Raw genomic sequence first — 24557 nt, 5'->3', positions numbered from 1 at the left:
AAAACCTCCGGTTTGCTACCCTGCACTAGGGGAAGGGAAAAGGGGAGGTAAAGACGGAAAGAAGAGCGTGACAAAAATAAAAGCGTGATAAAAAAATATGATAAGGGATGAAATGGGGTCATTATAGCCTTTCTAATAAGCCACTGTCACAAAGCCTTGACCGACTTTTGATGATGCGACGACAGTTACGTCGGAGTTTCGGCAGTTGTTATACATTATGATCTATGGGGAGAAAGGCGGTGCCGCAAAGCAGACCAAATAATTGAGCATGTCCGAATTTTTGGAGTCCAAAAAATCGGTCGGGACTGTATTGCATGTAATATAACATGGTGTGGCATATAGCATATATACACCTAAATATATAAGAATATATACGGTGATGACGATGGCGAAAATTCACTAAGAGTGTCCATATAAGTATTGTCACATTAAAAAGTAACAAAGAGAATACACAACAATTTATCACTACACTCAAGTACTTCCAGTGCACAGCAAGTGTCGTCTGCTTGTGTTGGTGTTCTCCCTGTTGATGCGAGCTGCGTGGTCAGCATTGGCCTCGAGCCCTCTTTTCGCCAGCAGCATGGATCGCCCTTGTTACGTTGCTGGCTGCAAATCTAGCGATTGGCAGCATGCGAGCAGAGTGGCTGCAGCACGTTGGGCTGTTGGTATCCAATTTGCGCCAGCATCTACACACTTGCAGTTGTCACTTCACACTGTAGAATTCCTACCACAATTGGAGAATTTCAACCTGTCGAGTGTTCGGGCAAACGCAAGCAGACTGAACGTTTTACCAGATGAGCGGAGGCACAAACATGAATTTCCTGCTCAGTGCAGCCATCTGGTGGCTGCACCGTGCAGTGTATTGTATTTTGCTGCTGGTGTAAATTTTTGGCAGGGGCGTAATTGTGAACATGTCAGTTTAAATGTTTCAGGTGTTGTGCACTTGGTCACAGCAATAGTAGCTCTGTGCTTGGCTGGTTAAGGTTTGCACCACCATGTTGCTGCACCATGCAGGCTGCTCACGTTTATGCTAAAGCTCCTTCATCACAGTGGTATTAGTATGGAGGGGCTTAAGTTTATATCTCCGTCCATCTGTGAAAACACCCAGCTCTCCTGTGGTTACTGGAATACCAGAAACACTCAGCACTTCAACAGAATACTCACAATGCATGCTGCTTAGATAGCTCTAGTGGAGGATCGATGGCCAGGCGGCTAGCGGAGAGATTGGGGAGGCTTTGCACGCTGTCTCCAAGACAACCGGAAATAGACTACAAGACGTTGCATCATGACACAGAGCCAGTCAAAGCAAAGCTTAGCCCTGATCACTAGGCGAGCGAACTGAGAAGAAAAAGCATGCTAGGGAGGAGGGTAACTTGTCATTGTCTCATAATATGAGACAATTCACTTGAATTCTGGTACTACTAATGTTTCACTCTAGCTGTACCCTTCGCATCTACATAATTTGCCCAAACCGTTTCAGGGATTCTTTAAGGCGTGTATTGTGTTAACAACTGTCTTCCTTCTCTTTGTGTTTTGTTGTAGTTCCTGCAAAATCTGCAACATTTTCTGCAAATGGAAACTTTGCAAATTTCGACACAGTTTTTTCGTCTGGTAAGCAGTGTCATTCTTCTTTCGTTGTGTGTGCTGCGTATGTGTCTGCAAGCGTGTGCTCACAAGTGCATGCTTGTGAATGCAGCTTTATTTCTAAAAACCATTGTGCTCCTCTTGTATAGGTGGTATTAGATCACCTTGCAATCTTGCATGCTTCTTCTTCTTTTCTCTGCCTTAACAATGTGGAACTATTTCTAAAAACCATTGTGCTCCTCTTGTATAGGTGGTATTAGATCACCTTACAATCTTGCATGCTTCTTTTACTTTCCTCTGCCTTAACAATGTGGAACTAAAGCATGGTTGGCACCTTGCTTATTACACCCTCTGAAAAGTGGCAGACTGCGGTGGGAAGCATTTTTCTACTGAGCTAAATTGAGTTGTCAAAGTAATGCAGCTTGTATTCGGACGTTTCAGTCGCCATTAGTTTTTGTTTGTTCTGTTTCTTCTTTCTTTCTTTTTTTTCTCCCCAAATGGCAAGCAATCAAGTATGATGCTTTGTCATAATGCAGGAACTGTTGTTTTGTGTTGTCATTTACCATGAGTGACCTGCAGGATCTGAATTGGCAATGGTAGTTGTGCTGCATAAGCTTGAGTGTCTTCTAAGATGTGTGTGATCCTTCTTCCATCAGCAGATAAGGCATGTCACCTTTGTACACATTGAAGGTCAGCTCAGTCATAGTGCCCTTCTGCTTTGCCATTTATGTGACATCTTTCTTGGGTGCCAGACTTCTAGTGTTCTTTGCTTTTGCATAGGCAGTGTGTGGTACTCCATGCACTACCATCATTTGATGCACAGAGCACTTGAAACAGTAGAACTTTATAGCCATAATGAATGCATTTTCTTTCAGCCTGATTTTTACTTGCAACATGCCATGTTTATCCAGATCTTTATGTGCATTGTTATCTGTTCTGAGTAAACGAAATCAAATTATGGAGCTTGACATCCCAAAACATCATGTAGGCTATGAGATGCCATAGTCAGGGGGCTCAAGTTATTTTTTAACATGCCCTCAAATCTAACATGACTCGACTTTCTTATAATTAAAAAATGTAAGCATATTGTTTTCATTATCAGAAAAAAGATGCGTAATTTACCTTACAGAACAGGAATTCATACTCATTTAATCTTCATCGTCGTCGCTGTCAGACTACTCTTTGTCACAGTTAGTGGACCACAAATGTATAGTCTTTGTGCCATCCATTGCATTTAATATTCCACATTTCATGAACTTCACAGCCATCACTTAACCAGTTAGTTCAGTGACACATGTCTCTAGAATGCCAAAAGCCATAATGTGATTCTGTTGCCACTAGCTTCAGCATGTAAAGTAACTGTTCTTTCATTTACCTTGTGCAATAAAAGCAGCGCATTGTGGTTTCCTACCTACACTAAAACATGTTCTGTCACGATCCATTGACAGCGACGGTGTTGCTTTGGCTGCATCTTTGGCAACCTACCATGGTGGAGTAGTAGCTTTGATGTTACACTAAGCCCAAGAGCTTGGCATCAAATTCTGGCCCTGGCAGCCACATTACGATGGGCATGAAATGCAAAAACGCCTGTGTACCGTGTATTGGGTGCACATTGAAAAACCCCAAGTGATCAAAATTAATCAGGAGTCTCCCACCAAGGTGTGCCTCTCAATCATATTGTGGTTTCGGCACGTAAAGCCCTAGAATATACTTTTCTTCTTTATTTGTGGCATTGGCTGTTTCCGATGCCACAAATGCGATTTTGGTTTTGTGCCCAATCGTAATGTGCATGCAATTTTTGAACTCATCTCTTGGGAAAATAGGTGCCCATTAGAATCTGGTAAATACAGTTGGCCGTGGAAGTAACTCCAGTCCTGTTAGCAATAAAGCAATAGTTCCCAAAAACGTGCAACGACAGACTCCCTCACCTTTCAGGAAACCAAGAGCAAGCACCTGCTGTGGCACCAACAGGCATGACAAACAATGTCAATAGTAACCACATCGGCGACACAAGTGGCAGTGGCTTTGTAGCCTCTTTCTCACCAATGTCAAGTGCGCTAACTGCAGTGAGCACGCCATCAACTGTGACCCTGTCCACGGCTGCCGGTGGAGGGGAGCCGCAGACCAAGGTTCCTTCGGCGGATCGATATGCAGCCTTAGCCGATTTGGACAACCTGTTCCACCAGGAGAGCCCACAGCCACAGCCACCTCTGCAGCCACCCGCGCCGCCTGCCTATCCTCAGGCCTCAGCATTTGCAGTGCCTCAAGGTATGTTTGTGGACCGGTAGCACGTGCAGCAGTGACTAAGACACTGTGCTGGCAGATGCGATGTTGCATGCTTAGCTGCTGACACTATATATTGTTTCAAATTTTACAAGAGCTGGGTTGCGCTGGTTTACGAGCACTGAGACAAAATTTGTGTCCAGAGGTTGTTTTTATATATATAGCGCACCGCATTTTCTAGGCGCAGGGTTTGATTGCAAGGGCTGATCTGTACATCACAAGAATTGGCACAATAATTGGTATCACTGATGCTTGGGTCAGTGCAGTAGACAAAGCCGCATTGTGATCATTTTGCCATGAGTGTCAGGTGACAGAATAATAGGGGAGAGAAAGTGAGAATGACGAAGAGCACTGTGTGACAGCAGGGAACCAAGTTTAATCCAGGGTGTCTACCAACCGGGAAAAGCAGAAATTCTCAGGGATCTTGAATAGTCTGGAAATAATCAGGGAAAACTCGGGGAATTAGTGCTTCTATCAGGGAAAATGAGTAGTAATTCAGTTGAAAGGGAACAAAAGTCACGGTAATGCTGGCTCGAGTAACAGAGAGGAATCGGAACACACCCTCTTTGGCGCCGTGTCGTCCGCTGGGGCAGTTGCCAGTGTACCATCGACAACTGACTTTCTGGAGGCCTGATAATTCGGACGGCTTCGCGGCGCTACTACGTCCCCCATAGGGTCAATGTATAAGGACGTCTAAAATTTCAGACGTCAGAACCCTTCACCATCCGAATTTTTGGAATTTTCGCTGTGACCGCCGGTCCAAAACACTATTTATTAAAGCCACCACCATCGCCGCCATTTTGATTACCTTGCCGCCTCAAACCGGCGCTCTCCCACGCAGATCTGCTGGCAGCCGTAGCCACCACCGCGGCAACGCTAGGCTTAGCTGCTTCGACGTTCGCTATTAAGCTTCTTGCCGTTTTGTGCCTTGCTTTTAATTGAAAGAATTCGCCGCTGTCAGCAATGGCACCCACTCCGCCTTTGTGGTCCTTGCAATTTGTTTCGAAGCTTGGAAAGCATGGCGCGTTGCATAATGCCGGTTCCCAGAAGTCAGCTTCACCTCGATACAGCAATGTTTTGTGGTGAATCATACGCGAAAGTATTGCGGTGAAGCATAAGAAGCGTGGTATAGAGGCTATTGCCACAGTACACAGTATGTATCCCTTAATTATACACGCGTGCACCCGCCATCTCCTGTCACAGTACGAGCACCGATATGCCTAATTAGTGTACAGGCAGGCCTTCTGAGCTTTTTCGGCTATGCCTGCGGCCATTTGAGCCCTTAAAGGGCCCCTCACCTAGTCTTGTCATTTTGAGCTGACAAGCGCCGTGCGTACTATGTGCACTAACAATAGTGTCTGCTAAGTATTGCATTGTTACGCGCTGTGGAAAGAGTTGAAATTTCAAACCGAATGCCATCTGCCCTTCTCCTCACGGGCGCCATGCTCGCCAGTCAGAGAGCGTACGTAATCGCACATGTACACCTACGTACATCGCACTGCTGTGACGTCGCTCGTAGTGACACGTGACTTCGAGAATTATTCAAGGCAACATCCATTATTTGTGTAATCTGTTGCTTCCATCTATCAATTAAAGTTTAGCGAAGTAATAAAACATACAAACTGGATTGTTCTTGTTTTACTTCGCACCGCTGCAGGATGTACTTCCATTTCGTCTGCATGTTCCCATGTCGTGCAGTTGCGCGTGCATACAACGAAAGTATGGTATTTTCTACAATGTTTGAGCGTGCAATGATTCTCTATAATCCGCTTCTGTCTTCCTAAGTATTCGCGTAGCACTGGCTTATACTGCTAGTCAGGTGTTCTCATGCGCAGCACGCGAAATCATGTGCTGTGCGAAACAAGACAAACGCAACAGCTCGCTTAGAACGACAAAAAGCTGAGCTAGTTGGTAAGGATTCATTATGCAAAATAGAAGTGAGGCGTGCAGACAGGACACAAGAGTTTCCACTTCTCTACTCTTGTGTCCTGTCTGCACGCCTCACTTCTATTTTGCATAATGCAATAGCTCACGCACAACACCGTCGGCAGAAGTGCACCGCATGGCAAAAAAGCGAGGGGGGAAAAAAATGAAGGTGGGTCGTTAATGTATGTGTCATGCGATCCTTAAGCTCTGGTATGGGAGAACGCAGGGAAAGAATTTCGCTTGTGGAGGCTAGATTGAGCAATTGGAAAAAGTGTCACTTGGCAGAGGCCCTCACCTATCATGGGTTCGCGGCACTGAATTATTTCTATCTCGGCTATTAATGAACCAATTTGAAAAATTCTTGCAGCAGAGCGCTCCCCAGAGGGCACCTCACAACTTCCAGCATATAATCAAAATTTGCTATGTGGTGTGGTCAGGGGTTCTTTAAGGGCAGTAAAAGACATGCATTCATTTTTTTTTTAACTTTACGATTTTTCTGATGTTTTTGCGGCCCCTAGGCAGTCAGAAAAATTGGATGTTGACTGTACAACTGACTAAGAGGATGCTTCAAATGGTCATTGGGGCGAACGCGTGGTGGAAGGAAGACGATAACAGAAACAACCTACGCATTGAGGAATGAACGGGAAAGGAAATGTGCCACAGCTTCTTTGAAGGAGTTTGAGCTCAAAAAGCAAAGTGTTGGTTGACGCCGAGATGCAGATGTCCCTCATCCAAGCCAAAATAAACTCTTTAAAGCAGTGAAACACAACACTGAGGTGTTGTGCGTGGGCTAAGAGCATGTCAGGACAGTTGAGGTTTACTTATCAACTATTGAGAGAGGATCTCATTTGTGAGAAAGTTCAGGCCTCATACCAACGAGCTTGCAATCAGTTGATAGAAATTGCTCATATTCAAAAATATTTGCTTCTGTGCATCTCCTTTTTATTCCTATTTGAGAATGTACGACTCAATTTGCAATGGTTTTTACCTTTTTTTCTTTTTGAAGATCATTTATTTGCTGTGCATTTTACTAATGTCCCCTTCTGTTTTCTTTTTGAATGAAGTAAATGCTAGTCCTTATTATTCAAGCTGTATTAAGTCATTTTATGTTTTTTTATTTTTTAACATGCTTACTAGAGAGTGGCAGCATCAGGCGACATGGTGTCAACCCGTCGTGACGTAACACGAAGTTCTGTGTCGCTCAGGGAATTTCGCAAAGCCACTCGAGAAAACCTGGAAAACTTGGGGAATTTGTATATATCAACTTGGTAGTCACCCTGGTTTAATCTCTTGTGTGGAGTGTGGAGAAGTACAGAGTAAAAGAGAAAAGGACGGTTTATGTGGTATTCATCCAGCTTTTAATGAAATGTGCACCCAGCTTTCAGCTGTACAGTCATTGCAGGGTGCGCACAGGTCCTTGAAAATACCTTTAATTAGAAAAGTTCATTTTCAAGGCCCTTGAATGTCCTTGATCGTTTACTGGTCCTTGAAAAATCTTGAATTTTCCAAGAACTGCATCTAGAATACCTATTTCTCCCCATGAAACAATCTTTCTTTTTTTTTCGAGGAGTGCTTATTTGACATCTAAAATATGCATTTCGAGCCAAAGTCCCTTTTTGAGTAAATTTAAACAGTTTTTGTGAGACAGCTTACTATGTTAGAGTTATTACTTCAGACTTCGCCGCATGCTGGCCATCCTATCACCATCGGTAATCATCACCGAGCAGTGCGGACACTATTTCTGTGTGCCGATTCTCTAAGGGTCTCGTTTTCTCCGTCGGCAATTTCTGCAATAAGTGCTGCTTTTCTGTTCTCTGTGTTATTTATGTACCTCTATCAATGAGAAAATGTCTGGAAAAAATCCAACGATGATCACAGTATGTCCTAATGCAAAATTTGAGCACAGCTTGATATGTGTGTTTTCATTTCGCAATATATTGAGGCAAAGAATTTGAGAGACATGTAGCAGAGTCAGCAGTTGTCAAAAATTTGATCTGCGGGTCAAGCGCGTCGTCTTTTATACATGACTCATCGATGGTCTCAGTGTAATCGATGGTGGCGCGTGGCTTCCAGAAAGTATTACACAATTCGCGTTGAACATACAATCAGATTACAAAACAATCGCAAACAATGGCAATGTAAACAAGCACAAATGAGACAAAACCAAGCAAACCAAACCAGTGCAAGCAAAATCTGATGCGAGCAGACGATAATACGAAACGAGTGGTCCAGCTGAGACCAGATAGAAGTGTGCATCGAGCAGACGGGCGGGTCCGCATGACACCAGTTTCCCGCACGCACGTCACTGAAGAGGCCGCCGCTCTCATTGGTCTCTGCCATTCGGGGCTCGCATCATCTCCGGCTCTGCATTCGCTTTTTCATCTTTTTGTGTGCTTCTTCACTCGCTTATGCCACTGACGCTCACTGCTGCAATGGGCGCCTAAGAGTGGCGCTCTAAAAAATGCAAGTTTCAAGGTGCATGGCTCCACTATGAGGACTACAAGCAGTGAATTGCACCAGACGCAACAAATCTGCATCGAGCCAATCGCAAGCTTTGCTGTAAAACATGCGATATTGCTGCCATGGGTGAATCAGCATTGAAAAGCCACATGAAAAGCACCAAGCATATTGGTGTCATGAAGATAGTGGCAGGAAGCTCAGTGAGAAGCTATCTGACCCCAATTACAGTTGACCAAACTGTAATGCCACCTCTGTTTTTGTCACTGAACATAAGCTACTCTTCTAAAATGCACAAGCTTGTTACCGATGCTGAAATTTTGTGGGCTATGAAAGTCCTCATATCCCACTTTTTCTACCGGTCGTCAGTGCAAGCAGGTGACTTATTAGTAAAGTGGCGAAGTCTTTTTTTTTTGTGGGGAAAAGAAATGCGCCTACATGACATGCCATGGCCTTAGGCCTTTATTCCTCTCAGCATTTCATCGAGAGATAAAGCAGTGTGAGCTTTATGTCGTGCTTTTTGATAAAATGGGTGAATGACTGTCTGCAACTTAAGCAAACGGACGTGCACATGAGCTGCTGGAACTCGACTCAGAAAGTCGAGATGAACTATTATGCCTCTGTGTTTATGGGGCACTCCACAGCCACATTCAAGAAAAGCTGTTGAGTGCTTTCGAACCTTTGCCTCTTGCAAAGATTCTTCAGGTATCCAAGGATGGTCACAATGTTACATCTGAAGTTCTTTAAGGGCCTCCAAGAGCATTTACAAAAAAAAAAAAAAACATGTTTAGTGCATAGACCTCCACACAATGCACAATGCCTACAGGACAGGCATTGCAGCTAGTAAATGTGGGTTTCATGGCCTACTATCAAGTCTGAGTGCTCTATTTGAAGATGCTCCAGTGCGAAGGGAGGACTTTTCCACAGTTACTGGCCAAGAATGCTTTACTCTCAAGTTTGTCACTCACCGATGGGTGGAAAATGCTCCCGTAGTTGAGAGAGCTTTGGTGGTGTATTGTTACGTCTAAAGATATATTGAAGCCACAAAAAAAAAAAGAAAGTCGACTTGCCAAAATGTGAATCATTCCACAACTTGTATGAATTCTACAGCAACACTTTGCTGCCAGCTAAGTTGAATTTTTCACTTGGCATAGCAATGATACTAAAGCCTTTCCTGACAAAGTACCAGACAGATAAACCCATGGCTTTCTTTCTTGCCGAGGATTTGGAAACTGTTACCAGTAAGCTGCTGACCAAGTTTATGAAATGTTTGGTCCTGTCTGCAAAAAGAATCTTGGGCCTGCAGAAAGTCGACATTGAGAATGCAGAGAATCACATACCACTTGAAAAGGTAGATATTGGGCACAAAGCAGAGCAAATGGTGAAAAATTGCAAAGTGAGCCCAAAGGATGTGTTTCAGTCCCGTATGGAGTGTAAACAGTCCTTGAACACTATGACAAAAGCTCCTAGAGAGAAGCCCTTTGAGCTTTCCCTTAGTTAGGGATCTATCCTCACTAGGCCCTTGACGCATGTCTTCAAAGCCAGATGAATGCTTTGCAGGCTTTAGAAAAGTGTTGGACACTCTCATCACTGGGGTAGAATGTCAGATCACCTGCAAGACACTACAGGTGATCTTCTGATCAGGTCTAGCTGAGTACATGGAGGAACAAAAACACCAGCTTCGACAATTCAGCATGGGTTCTGATCGATTGGATGAGTTTTATCCTGAGCTCATGAAGTTCCTTCGTACACCGAGTTGTGGAAGGTTGTTAAGCTTTTGTCTTCAGCCATGCCCAGTCTACTGTAGAATGAGGGTTCAGTGTGAATCGACAGGTCTGTGTAGAGAATCTGAAGGACCTGCCGTATGTTTCACAGCACCTTGCGTGTGATGATGTTGACAAAGCTGGTGGTGTTTTAAATATTCCGATCACCAAAGAACTGAGGATTGCAGTGTCAGCAGCAAGGAGTAAGTATGGTGTGTACTTGAAGCCCAAGAAAAACAGCAGCTGGAAGCTACAAAGCAGGGAAAAAAAGATGCTTCATTTAAGAAGAGATTGACTCAACGAAAAAAAAAAAAAACTTGAATTACCAGTTGCCGATCTCGTGGCTTCAGCAAATGCCTAGGCTGAAAAAGCAGAAGCAGAAACCAATTTGACAAACCTCATCAAATCAAGCAGCCTCAAAAAGTCTGCGAAAGCCAAAACTGATGAGCTCAACTCTGTGAAGCACCAAATTCAGCAAAAGCTACTGAAGCTGCCCTGAAGTTTCCCGAGGTGCTCGGTGCTGTGTCATCAGCTAGCAGCCTGGGACATCATCCGGGATTCTAGACACATGACAGGTACGTCATGGACCTCTTATATATATAGCCGTGCGGAGCGAACAGTAAACATCCGTTTTTTGACGTTCACCATGTAGTCCTTTTGTGTACCAGGGCACAACATTGCAGTGGCGACGAGGAAGAAGACGAACCCATCATGTTCACTACGCAAAGAATGAGCCTCGGAAAACCACCCATGTTCAACAGCATCGAAGGCACATGGACAATCTTCAAGATCCGAGTCAAGGCGTACCTGGAAGCACAAGAGACAACAGACGAAGTGAAACGACTCGCCATCTTGATATCCTCATTACCAGACTCGGCAGTACATGTCATCCAGGGAAGATGTCACCCAACGCAAGTCAATGCCCTTACATACCAAGAAGCCATCACATACTTACAGGACTACTATGCGCCGGAAATCAATGAGATCACTGCAAGTTATGCATATTTTATGCGGGCACAGCAACCTGGCGAGAATGTGCAAGACTTCATCGCAGAGATTTGGCAGCTGGCCGAATGGTGCAACTTTAGGATCTCTCTGCAGCACATGTTACGAGGTTGAATCATCTGCGAGGTGGCAGTTGAAGACATTCGGCGACTTTTACTCGCAAGACGTAACCTTACTTTATTAAAGGCGGAAGACTTCGACATTTTAGCGCAGAATGCCAGTGAAAATGCCAGAAACATGCAGACATCAGAACAGGGGCTGGTTCACTATACGAGAATGCCTTCTCGGAAAGGATGACCTCCGCAGCGTGTCCAATGATGCTCGAGATGCGGAAGCGACACTCATGAAGAAGCACGTTATCACCAAAACACCATGTGTCAAAAATGTGGTCGGCGCGGACATCTCACCTGGGCGTGCCATTCTGGAACACAAGGTAAGCTTCGCGGTAACTGTGCCATGTTGGCGGATTCTGAGCACCGGTCGCCAGATCGTGAATCACTTTATACCATTGTGGCACATCAAGACAGTTACTGACACACTGTGAAACCTGTTTATAAGGAAATTACCTGGAATGGTGTACCTTTTCGAATGCTGGTGGAGCGCTCCGGATCGAATACCGGATCGCCAGTTAGCGTCGTGTCTACAGCGGTGTTTCAGCAGCACCGGCACAACTGGCCACCATTAACCACTACGACTATTCGACTTTCCTATTTTTTGGGAGAGCTTCCCGTGGTATGTCAAGTACACATGACTACTTCGTGTGATGGGCAGACGGTAACTGGAGCTTTAGTGATCGTAGACACCCCCGACCCAGCGCTTTTGGAAGAGACATTATAAAGGCCTTCAACCAATGTGGGATAGCAATGCTGAGACCCATCCTTGTATGGATGATGCAAGCACAACCGGACGAAGCGGATAAAACAGTACAAACTTTACTTGATGACTTCAAGGATGTATTTGCCTCGAGTCTAGGAAGATTCACCAGCCCGCCAATGAAATTCCAACTCAAGCAACAAGCAACACCTTGTTTCTGCAAAGCTTGTTCCCTACCATGTATGCCTTGGTAGACAAGGTTTCGGAGGCATTGGATAGGATGGTGGCGGACGGTGTTTCATCACCTGTAAGGATGGCATAATGCAGCTACAGTTACTGAACAATGTCCCCTGCCACAGGTAAAAGACACTGGGACCAAGTATGACAACGAGAATATCCAGCAGAAACAGCGGGTGGTCAACCAACAGAACAAGATCAAGACCCGAGAGACAAAGTTGTGCCCGGACCACCCGGTGGGGTTGCACAAAGATCTGAGCCGCCAGAGTCAGACCCGGATGCTATACAAGCGGTCAAAGCTCCCACCCCAGAGACATCACTCCGAAAGTAAACTCGACAACGCAGAGCTCCTGTGCACCTCAATCTGTAGGGGGGAGATGATGCTGTGTCTTCAGCTGGCAACCCGGGACATCATCCTGGACTCTTGGCACGTCTTTGAGGACCAAATCCTGGCCGTCCAGCACGCCCTCAATCGGGCTGGCAGACTATATCTGTTAGTCCCATTGTGGGATTAGCCAAGTGCGTGTTTTATCGCGCTTTGCTGGACCCAATAAAAGTTTATTCACTCACTCACTCACTCTAGTCACGTGACGTGTACGTCAAGGACCTTCTATATATATATATATTTAGCCATTCAGAGCGAACAGTAAACATTTCATTTTTCTACGTTCAATATGTGCCATGTGGTCCTTTGATGTACCAGGGCGCGACATATCACTCGGCATGTGGGCTTTTTTCACTTTTGTGAGATAAAAACAGTATTGGACAGTACTGTGCTAGGGTCTCGTGCGATATAGTACGTAATTTTGTGTTCTCTTTGTGCAATAAAATTGTGCAACTTTCTTGCAGCATTGTTTTTGAAGCGATCAGGGTCATTGCGCTGTCAACTTGATTTCCCTATTGTAGCATACTTTCACTTTTTCTTTGTGAGCAAAGTATCTCAATTTTTTAGTATTCTTTTGTAGTTAGTGCAAGCTACACTAACTACACATTTTTTGCCCTCCTGCCGTACCCTATTCCTTGTTTTTGTTACGCTTAAGTCTTTGTGATCTGTCGTCGTTAGCTTTCTTCCCCCCTCCCTAATGCGTTTATCTTTTTGTCTTTATCACTTGTACCTATCTTTTTAAACCGAATAACAATTTTTATGAACTTCTACATATAGTATGTATGGGCTTAACCACTCTAATAGAGGGCCTTGAAAGTTCTCCATGGGATGCTTGAAGTTCCTTGAACATCCTTGAATTTCCTTTTTATAAACCTGTGCAAACCCTGCATTGTGTGTCTTGCAACCACTAGATTAGGCTGACTGGCGCAGGCAGTGGCAATTTGCAATACCATGTGACCACTGCCTTTAAAATTTTTCACATGGGAGAGGCCCGTGTAAAGAAATTACGGCAAAAGATTGCATTCTATTCGGTGCACATTTTGAAATGGTCTTATTAAAAAAGGGTTATAATTGGGAATCTTCTGTGCATTCTAGGAATTCTAGCATGACACCATAACTACAGATGAAATTTGCAGAGATTATCTGAGGGAAGCCTTGCACGTAAGAAAAAACACGCGAATAGCTGTGTGACTGTGCAAGTCGGAGAGTTCTATGTGCTTGTGGGGCCACTGAAGTGGACGCTATCCCATCTTGCTGACTGCAGCAGCTGCCGCGACTCCCTCCAACCCATTTGCGGCTGCAGCTCCGGTATGGAACATGGCAGCCCCCACACAGTCTGCCAGCACAGCGTCAGCGTTTGCAACACCCAACCCCTTTGAGGCCGTGGCACCCACGGGAGGAGTCTTTGGAGGCCTGGACGGGATGGCTGGAGCCGGCAGTGCGGGCGCAGGTGCTTCTGTGTTTGGTGGTTCTCCCAATGGATTTGCCTTGGCTGGCACACCCCCGATGGTTCAGCAGAAAGGCATCAGCTATGTGGGTTGGGGCAGCAGCGGACTGGCCGCAGCACCCACTGGAATTGTAACACCAGCAGTGGCTCCTTCAGCCTGGCCAGCCATGGGCAAGGTAGTGGGCCCCTTGGCCACAGATTGGTCGCAGGTGGGGTCACCAGCAGCAGCCAATCCTTTTCTGGTGAGAGCAAAAGCTATATACCCTGTTTTCAGTGACTGCCATTTCTTTTCAAGCAAATTACAGGCACTTCATATGTAATCTCAGATTTAGTGTGCGCAGAAATGTAAATCTGTAGATTCTCTTTTTACCTTATGCCTGAAAGGGACTTCGAAATCTCCTCTCAGAAGCTCGGTTTAAAAAATAAGTGAAACGTACCGAGTCAGTGGGGAGCCAAAGAAAGGTCTTTATGAAATTCATCCTCGGAGCACCTTAGAGGGGCCACGACATGGTCGTCCAACTATTCCAAATTTATCGTTATCACTGATAGAAGAGATGCCAGTACTACACAATATTATCAAAAGACAATTTTAAAAAACTGGACTCTTAGCACTCATATTAAGAAGAAGCTTTAGCTCAGCAGCTTCTATCTAAATACATAGGAATGAAAAAATTGTTTTTCTTAGCAACTAATGCACTGATTTTGATGAGGTTTGTTGCATTTTTAAGAAAAAGCAAAGATCCTGCAATTTTATGAAGTGTATCTTCAATTTATGTCTTAAATACTTTAGAAAATTTCCTGATATCGCAAAATATTAAGTAACTGAATTATCGAGTTTACAACTCCATAACTCTGAAATAGAAAATAACACCGACCAATTACGGGCAGTCCGGAAGGCCCGCGATGTGGCTGAAGGGCTCAGCCTGACAGTCCCAACGTGGGGGCAGCCAGCGTCAACCTAGGGTTGACCTTCAGGACCCAATAACGTTATTCATACCATACCATACCATTCTGTAAACTGCCCCTAAATATACATGTAAATTGGACAGAATTGATGTGTTGTACATCACTCTGAAATGTAATGCTAATTTGTGAATAGGCCTTTTGCAAACTCTAGTAAATATTGCAACACTTTTATGTAAGCTGTAAGTTGATATACAGCAGACATCCGTTAATTTGATTTTTTTGTTTGATTTATTTACTGCGTACTGCAGTTCGAAGACTAAGCAGGAGGTACAAAAAAAGACAATGAACGAAGCTGAACAAGCTATAGAACAGAATATTGCAAGCATTAGCACTCAAAGACAATCATACGCTGCCAAGCGTTCTTAAAATTACTTTGGAGACAAAAAATTCCACAACTCTATAAAATCACTTTTATGCACACAAAGTTAAAGCAAACAAGTTAGTTCATGAATTGTCAAAATATAGACAAGAGCATGCCGTTATCAACAATGAAGTTCACATGAAATGATACACGTGTTTATGAAGTCAGGAAGGCCACATTCTGAAGAAACATTTGATGGCAGCGCATTCCATTCGCTGATGGTTCACAGGAAAAATGAGTGTTTGAAAAGGTTAGTATGTGTGAAGTTGGTGTCTGGTTGCGATTGTGACTGTCTGGTCTGCCAGGAAAAAGTGGAAAAAGTATATGTGCCAGGATTGATATTAAACTGCCGATAGTGTAGCAAGAAAAAAAGTTGAGCCATGTTGCAAAAGTGGGATGTCGTTACTAGCCATCAGTGATGAATGCGAATCAAAATTGTGATGGGCATTATGGATGAATCTTACTGGTCTACTTTGAGCATTCTTGAGCTTATAAACATCCTTTTTGAAATATGGGTCCCAGGCCACGCATGCATACTATAGACGAGTTAGAATAAAGGTATTGTATGCAAGAAGTTTGATCTGGGATGGTGTGTTCATTTGTGTCTAAAAAATCCCAGTTTTCTAGAAGATGAACAAAGTTTGTCAATATGACTCCACCGTGATAGTCAGTTGGTAATCATGACTTCCAAGTATTTAAAGTTATCAACTTCAATCAAGGCATTATTTTTTAACATATACCTAGATGTGAATGGACTAATTTTGTTTGAGATTCACGTTAAGACTGATTTGTTAATGTTTCATCCCATCGACCAGGTGTTACACTAATCAGAGAGAGAACTTAGGTTGTTCTGCAAACACTCTTGGTCCTTTCCACATTTAATTAGCTTATAAACAGTGCAGTCATCTATAAAAAAGTTATAAGTTTATGGCGGAGGTGTCTACTGATGAAACGATGTCATTGATGACGATTAGAAACACAGTAGGGCCAAGGACACTACCGTGGGGAACTCTCGAGGTTACAGGCAAAACTTCAAAGCTGCAACCTTTGACCCGGACAAAATTTCTGGACGGTGAGGTATGAGCAGATCCAATTATACATATTAATGGGCAGGCCAATGCTAGAAAGCTTCATGAGTAGGTAGTTTACCATGACATACACAATCGAAAGCTTCTCTAAAATCTAAGAAGATATAATCTACAGGGTTTGTCCTTAAACGAGACTGGGTCTGGCAAAATTATTTATTGATCCAATTGGTACACATTACAGTCAAATCTCGATACAGTGAAACCTCGTTAAACCGTAGTGGGCCGGAGCTCGGAAAAAGTACGTACTAAACAGTAGTACTGTTTAAGCGAAATAGCATGAGATCGCCCACTTACCTCTCGAAAACGGAACTCGGAGTGAGTGCGATGAAAGGGGAAAAAAACATGCAGTATTTATTCACTTCGCGGGATGTAAGTGTTATTTTCGTTTGATGTCGCGGCGGCCTAGCACGACGACAGCGGCGGCCTCAAACTTACTGAAGCTGCATGGCAGCTTCTCAGCCAGCCCCCCTCCTCTCGGCAAACACTCGCACGGCAGATTCCTCGTTGGCGTTACGTATTCTCCGTGCACGCGCGCAGTAGTTCTGCATAAGTCCCGGGGCGTGTGAGCCCCGGGACCCCGTGTCAGCCCCTCTTTACATATGACAAAGTTGTCTGTCACTCAGGGAATTTTGCAAGAGCTCTTGGGGAGAACCTGGAAAAATCAAGGAATTTGAAAATGTCAATTTGGTAGACACCCTGAGGGACGGAGCAGCTCTCACATGGGCAAAAGCATCGTAGCAAACACGCGCAAGTTGCATCACGGAGCACTTATGATAAAACTTGGTTGTGTCTTGTCACAACTTCACCGCTCTCTCAGTATAGCTAACTGAGGGAGCACTGCAGGCACAGGGGACGTATGTATGATCAAATGAAATCCAATCTGCAAGCTGAAATTGCAACTTGCTTCGTGCTATAAAAGCTTTATCATCAGCTTATGCTGCGCTAGAACAGGTGTTGAGCACACCTAATCATGAGCAGAGTTCTAGTTTGCCAGCACTGCATGCACTATTCACTAACTAGTCGACACAAACTGGCAATCCGTAAAGGGGAGAATTGGTGACCATGGGGAGGAGAGGAAAGCTTCAACATGCAAGTGTGGGGAGAGAGTGGGGCTCCCTAGGAGATAACGAAACTAAATAGTGGAAAACTTGGCCTTAAAGTGTGGCTTCACAACAGTGCAGCATAAGCTGCTGTGAAGCCACATTTTAAGGAGAAATTTGCATATAAATTTGAATCCGACTTTACTGTTAAATTTCCTGCATTTTTGTTGGGAAAACATAGGGAAGGTGGGAGATGGAAATTCAGTACAATGAGCAAAATAAGAACAAGTAAAAGTGGAAACCAACATTTAAACAAGTCCACTTGTTGAAATGTTGGCTCTCGCTTTTACCTTGTTTTAATTTTGCTCATTGTCTTACATTTTCGTTGTGGGTTACATGTGCGATACTATGGTATTTGCAGCCTATTCAAATGCATGCCACAGTTGCAACGCACACACTAAATGCGCACAGCAGCATGAACATGTGAAAGATGAACATGCCTCAGGTAAAAATATGCACAAAGGTCATAAGATCACGAAGCGACATTTGCGCAAGCACATTTCTTTTATAGCAAAGGCCCAGCAGTGCTACTGCAGATGCATCGCATATACTGAGACGGCGGCTGCAGCCTCTTTCAAAATGTAAGGTTTTCTTCGTTGTGCCGTCCGCTGCTATCAGACGAGATGATATAAAGAAGCAAATTACATGGTCGTATGTCCTGTAATTGTTTACTAGCATGAAAACAAAATGGTCTCTGGAGCAGCTGAACTGTTGGAAGCTGCTGATGCAGTTGCAATCATTTGCGTTGTGTGCGCATTGCAAAAGGGAAAGAAATTAAATCGTGTCAAAACGGTGCATTACAGCACTGACCGGTTCTGTCCTAGTAATGCGAGCTCAACAGGCTTTTGCACCCAAACAGCCTCCTCATGCACAAATGCCTGGCAGCCAGATGCATTAATGCAGCAACAAATTGTATACACTTTATCTAGGGCCGTGTCCAACACCTCCCACTAGAGCCTGCGCTACCTATAGCTATCTTTTGCACGGGGCTTGGTCTTGACTTGATCACTTGACTGATTAGACTTCAAACAAAACACCAACACTGTTATGATTATCGAGTCAGAGATAAGTGATTTGTCATCCGCGTACATCACCACAATAGTCACTGAGGCAAATCGGATTCACCTGCAAAAAAAAGTTTTCATTTCTTCATTTGTCAATATTGGCAAACCACTGTATAGTTCAACTGTGGTATAAAAAAATTTCAAGTAAAAATTTTCTGCCAAATGCGCTCACATTTTGCCAGCTTGCTGTGGATTGTGTACAGTGCAGTATGCAATGCATAAATAGAACAAGGAAGTTTGATATCATTGACCCTTAAAGTGAGCCTACTCCTGCCAGTTCCAATTCTTTCTGGGAATAAAGCTAAAGATAGCAAGAATGAATAAGGTAAACAATTGGCAAAAAGCAATGCTAGTTGACCTATTAGCCAGCCCTCCTTAGATGTTGGCATTTCATTTTAAGAAAATGAATGCATAGAGAGACACATATAATTTGATCTTATGTGGTGTGATTAAACAGTGCTGCTGTCAGGTATCCTTCAGGAAGTGTTCAGTCATTCTGTTTGTGAAATAAATACGCAGTTAAACAGAGGTCTAGAGAGCATGGACGTTTGAGTAATGTATGAAATTACCTGGTAAAAGCTGTAGGGACAAAGAAATGACAACGAACAATAGTGGTTACATCAGTGAACAATATCTGAAGGAACGACAACTGATTACTGGGAACAAACAGAAGGTCAATTATTGCGCTTTCTGTGCGCGAATGCCTGCTAGCCGAATCACATCCAATTGAACATGCAGATGGTCGCTAAAGAATCGAGGAAATCTGAATCACCGTTTCTGGATATTGAGCAAATATGTTTGCCCCTTGCCGGTCACCAACGCCTAATCGTTTGCGTGAGCAGTTACACAAATGACGGTGCATTCAAACAATTGTGTTCGTCCATTCTGGTGAAACCTTCTGCAAGACCGCAATACGGAGGGTGGTGATGGGCGCACAACATGTCCGCACACGCCACTGACCTAAGCTGAAGAGGAAGAAGCTACTCCTTTGCAAGCAGTTCCACCGTTGGGTGGAATAAGCAGATCACACGCCACCTCTCGTACAATTGCGCAACCGCCAGTGCCCCGTGCTTGCCTTACGGGGAAGCCGGATTACAGGATACACGAGAACTGTGCGAGAAAGGCAGCATTCAAGGGACGCAAGAGAGTCAAGCCTCCCCACAAAGCTAGGTGTTCCGATGTGTTAGCATCTGGTTGCAAAAAATGTGTGGTCTCAAGTCTCAATATCCAGCACAAAAAAATATTAATTAGCTGATTCTGATTCATCCTGAGCTCGGATTTTCTAATAGTTACAATCCTCCATCCATTTAACAGCGAAATGATCTGCGGCTGTCATAAAGGAACATTGTAAAGCTTTTTTAACACATCAAGAAAAGGTTTGCAATTTGTAAGCATTGCCGCCATGAACCTGCAAGCCAAATATTATTCCGCTGCATAGCAGGGAGCCCATGATCTCGCATAAAATCTTATTCCTCTTCCCTGTGGCTCTCAGTGGAAGCAATGCACCCAGTTAGGTTGTGCCATGATCTGCATCTAGCTGAATTCTTGTTATCGTCTCTGTTACTCCTAACTTCGTGAATATAAAATCATGTGTGCTTATATATATTTCTCTTCGAAAATTTAATTTGAAAATAAACATCAGTTGGAAGTCAGCACTTGTCTTTGTCCCTTCTTGTCCAGTTGCATACTATGTTTTTCAATCCGATAGATAACAACAGCAGCCCAGACGACTATGTGAGAAATAATGGGAATTGCAATCAATGATTACAAAATGCTGTACCACGGATATGAATCCATCGTTGGAAACTATATGCCCCCTGCTGTCAGCTTCTTCTAAAAATCCTTAGATATTGCTACAAAGATGACAAATCCCTAAGTTTAAAGACTAGATCTAGGAATCAATCCCTATAGTTGACATCACTGACTGTCACCAGCTTGCGATGGCAATGGTGATGACACCAGCTAGGCTGGCTGTAATGGTAGATAGTGTGAATGCGGTTTTGGTTCTGGTTTCATATCAGATTATACCAGCCCAAGCAATTCTTGAGCAAATTTTTTATAAAGAAAGGACTTGTGATGCATTTATGTAAACACTAATTCAGGATGGAGCAGAACTCTAGTAATTCGTTGTGACCTACCGTTCTCATTTATAAAATCTTCCTGGGGCATGCTAAAATTAAGTGTTCTCAATGACGATGTGTGTTCCAACTCATTCACGGTACCTGAAGCACCACCAAGATGGACACTGCTGCTATTGGAGTCACCACTGCGGTCACCATTGGGGTCGGGCACGTGCACGATGACCCGCCTTGTTAGAATTTACCCGGTGAAGGCTAATTTCAGGAACGGAATAACAAAACTTTGGTCCCATAAGTGTCGGCCAGGCCCTTCAGTCAGGATATTTGTGCACATTTAATTGATTTATATATTAATTTATTTATAGATCTGTCTGCCCTTACCCCTTCCCCAGTGCAGGGTAGCAAGGTGGATTTCTATTTTCTGGTTAACTTCTTTGCCTTTTTCATCTCTTTTATCTCTCTCTCTTCAGTCTGGATCAAATTACACGAGTTGGATTAGCAGAAGCCTACTGTATGGTTTACGGGAGCGTGGTGGTGCCACAAAGCAGTCTGAATAAACGAGCAAGTCCAAATTATTGATCGGTGACTACATGAGAACGAAGTTGCTTTGCTTGGCATCATTAACTGCACCACATTTTATGAGGCTTGTAGCATTTAAAAGAATGTATGTTGACTGTGACGAGTATATATAAGGTCATCAATTTTTTTTTTACAGAAATTGTTGAGAGTCACTAAACTTGAGGAAACTGAAGCGTCAAGCCTACAACTCTAGCTCAAGAATAAAAATAATATCGCAATTCTGTATAGTCGTGACATCTAAAGCAGACAAAATCGGCATATAATACAGTGTTCTGAAACAAACTGCTCATTTGTAAGCAGGACTTCTGCTAAATCTCCTAAACCATCTTTGCAGTTTCACATAAGCTGAAAGCTTTTGCATCATATTTCTCTGCTTCAGGTACTTTAACAGATGCAGTTCCCATCCATGTTTGACATTGTGTTTCTGTAGTAGTTGCCCTTACATTGAGTTCTTTCATTATCTATTGCAGAGTGGTCCCATGCCAAGAGCCAATTCCAGCAACCCGTTCCTCTGATAGCAGGTCTCGTAACCACAGCTAGAAGCATCATCTTGAAGTGGGATATTGACCAGGAACAATGTGCTACTAGGAAGAAAGAGGGGAAGAAAAGAAAAAAACATGGCGCCATTTTTCCATTTTGCCTAGGTTGCACACATAGCTGTGTATCTTCTTGCTTGACAACGTGGACATGTTTTCGTTAGTAACAGTTCGCCTTCTCCAGCTGCTGTACGCCTGTTTGTTCCCTTTTTTTTTTTTAACTGAGTGCCACACAGCAACTTCTTCTAGTCTCATTTTTTTGCCACTGAGAGAGAGATGCACAGTCAGTGCACAAAAGCAGATAGTAAAAGGGAAGTAAAGAGAAAGAAAACGTCCAGGGCGTTCTGCTCTTTTGCTTCCCTTTTTGTGGGCATCGAACATTGGCGAGAAGCATTAGTTCTCTCTAACCCTATTTCGTTTAGCTGCTTTAATACTGTGTTGTGTCTGTTTGTATGTTTGTTTCTGTTGCTTGTCGCCCTCTCTCTCATTTCCTAGAACTTTAAACCTGTTAAAAGCTTTTTGATGTTTTGCAAGCTTTTTTTTTTCTTTGTTAGAGTTGTAGGGGGAGAGGAAAGGATGGATGGATGAATCGTGCAAGGGAGAAAGTGAAGTGGGTTGTGAACTATAGTAAAAACTTATTTTTTTTTACTTTTTTCTTTCACATAGCCTGTCCGTGTTCACAACTGTGCATAACCTCCAGAAGGCATAACTGTACATGGGGTGGAATGGTTTCTTGCCTATGCTTCCTCTGTAATCCATATTATTACTTGCCAGATTTAAAGAAAAAATAATAATTGGAGCTATTTGGGAAGTCCTTGTGGGGCAAAATTTCAGGAACTCCAAAGTTGGTACTGAAACTGTTTGTCTTCTGTATTTTTTTTTTCTCTTTGTTTTTTATACCGTGTGTGATATTTCATACTGTTGTGGCATGTGTGTTGCTGTTTACAGCAAGCCGAGCCAAAGGATCTTTTTGAAGATTGCGCGTACAGAGATTAATGGACATGAAGTGCAAAGTTTCGAGGCGTTTTCTGGCCCAAGCTTCATTGTCCATCAAAAAAGGGGTGCCAGCGCCGTGTAGGAAAGAACATTTTGCTTGTTCAGACACTTAGCCTCTTCAACAAATGCAAATGGAACCCAGTGATTACAAGCTGTAGTAGCAGATGCCAGGCATGTTAAAAGCTGCTCAGAGAATCCGGTTTCTTCATGTACATATTGGAGATTTGTTTTAAAAGATTCTGTATCATATCTGTTAAAAAGTACAGGAATCGTGAGAATGCTTTATTGCAATTTTTTGTCTGCAATAAATAGCATAGCATGCTTTCATAGAAGTTGCCTCGTGCCTCCTTTTCTGTCTTGTGTGTAGTGAAAGATCTTCCGTGTCATGCTGATGACGTGGGCACACTGTGACCCACAACAGCTGTGGCCTGAAGACGCTGCTTGCACTGTATGTATATGTACAAACACCCACCGTGGTTGCTCAGTGGCTATGGTGTTGGGCTGCTGAGCACGAGGTCGCGGGATCGAATCCCGGCCACGGTGGCCGCATTTCGATGGGGGCAAAATGCGAAAACTCCTTTGTGCTTAGATTTAGGTGCACATTAAAGAACCCCAGGTGGTCGAAATTTTCAGAGTCCTCCACTATGGCGTGCCTTATAATCAGAAAGTGGTTTTGGCACGTAAACCCCCATAATTTAATGTGTACAAACAGGCAAACGTTTGTCTTTAATAACATTCTTTCCGCAGTAGATAAGGTTGTCATGTGACAGATCACACCTTCTGAACTTAGCTGCATTCATCCCCTAGTGTATGCTTTAGTTCAGTGCCCATAAATGGCACTGCCAATAAGCACTTTAGTAAAAACTTAACTCGTGAACAATGACTTGAAAACTAAAAACCAATTTATGAAGAGCACTGGGCAATGCTTTGTGTGATAATCAGATTGTGTCGAAGGAAAAGAGGTGGCGGGAGGAATTCTAATTAATAAACTCCTATTAAGTTAATGCAGCCTATTTAAGTACGAACTGTCTAATCCATTTATATCAGACTCTCAGAGAACATGCCCTCGAGTTCAATGTAGTGCATAATTCAGTATAGGCCTTGTGCACTAGTATGGGAGCGCTACCGTTCCTCGACATATTGGCAGCCAAGCTCTGCCTGCCGGGCAGGTTGGGCACATTGCGCAAGTTCCACGTGCCACTTGAATGTGAAGGTGCGACAGTGGCGACGTGAGCTGCCTCGGGCACTACGCGGCTCTAGGAGAATAGAAAATGTCAGTAGGATTCTTTAGCTCAGCATAACCATATTTCTGTACCATCCCAACTTTGTGTGCGTTAGCCAATCTACACCACACCTACTAAAATGCGCCTTGCAGGTTAGCCAGCAAGTGCAACATGGCAGTCACTGGTACTGTGACGCTAATATTATCCTGCCATGCACAAATAGCCTTGTTAATGCGTCGCACCATGGAGGAAGGACAAATTTCTTCCCCCATGCTTCACGCGTGCTTGTGTAGGGTGATGGCCTGTACATTGATCATGCTCGTAACTCCATAAAGCTAATAAACAGTGAATTTATGTTTGCCTCATATGTTTAAAAAATTAAAGACACAGATCAGTGCTAAGGCTGGGCAAGTGGCGGATGAACATTTGGTATACTGTTTAAGTGTTAAGGATTACTATATTTAAAAACATTTGTTAAAATCACTTGAGGCGTATGAGGTAAACTCGTCGTCTTGTTCTTCGAATTCTGTCTGCACTCACTCGTCTGTGCTGTATGGCAAGTGTATCACATGTAACAAACATGCTCATTTACTGGTACCATGATCAGGTAAAAATTGTACAGATTCAGCACACATTTTGGAATCAATGTGAAGGGAAGCTTTTGTA

General features: G+C 43.6%; 1 protein-coding gene across 3 annotated transcripts in view; it reads left to right on the top strand.

The window, feature by feature from the left end:
* Positions 1 to 23000, top strand: part of drongo (Arf GTPase activating protein drongo) — a 33009-nt gene extending 10009 nt beyond the window's left edge. The window contains exons 5-8 of one of the 3 annotated variants that reach the window (XM_065448023.2): positions 1543 to 1611; positions 3520 to 3852; positions 13757 to 14142; positions 21607 to 23000. In XM_065448023.2, the coding sequence (XP_065304095.1) occupies positions 1543 to 1611; positions 3520 to 3852; positions 13757 to 14142; positions 21607 to 21651 (833 nt within the window). In that variant the 3' untranslated portion in view covers positions 21652 to 23000. Of the gene's footprint in view, positions 1 to 1542; positions 1612 to 3519; positions 3853 to 13717; positions 14143 to 21606 lie in introns of all 3 variants that reach the window. The other 2 variants (XM_065448022.2, XM_065448024.2) reach the window with 2 other exon arrangements.
* The last annotated feature ends 1557 nt before the right edge of the window (positions 23001 to 24557 follow it).

This window comes from Dermacentor albipictus, chromosome 1, assembly GCF_038994185.2.
Source record: "Dermacentor albipictus isolate Rhodes 1998 colony chromosome 1, USDA_Dalb.pri_finalv2, whole genome shotgun sequence".
Classification (NCBI taxonomy): Eukaryota; Metazoa; Arthropoda; class Arachnida; order Ixodida; family Ixodidae; genus Dermacentor; species Dermacentor albipictus.
The sequence above is the reverse complement of the archived record's forward strand: the minus strand, read 5'-3'. Positions and strand labels throughout refer to the sequence as shown.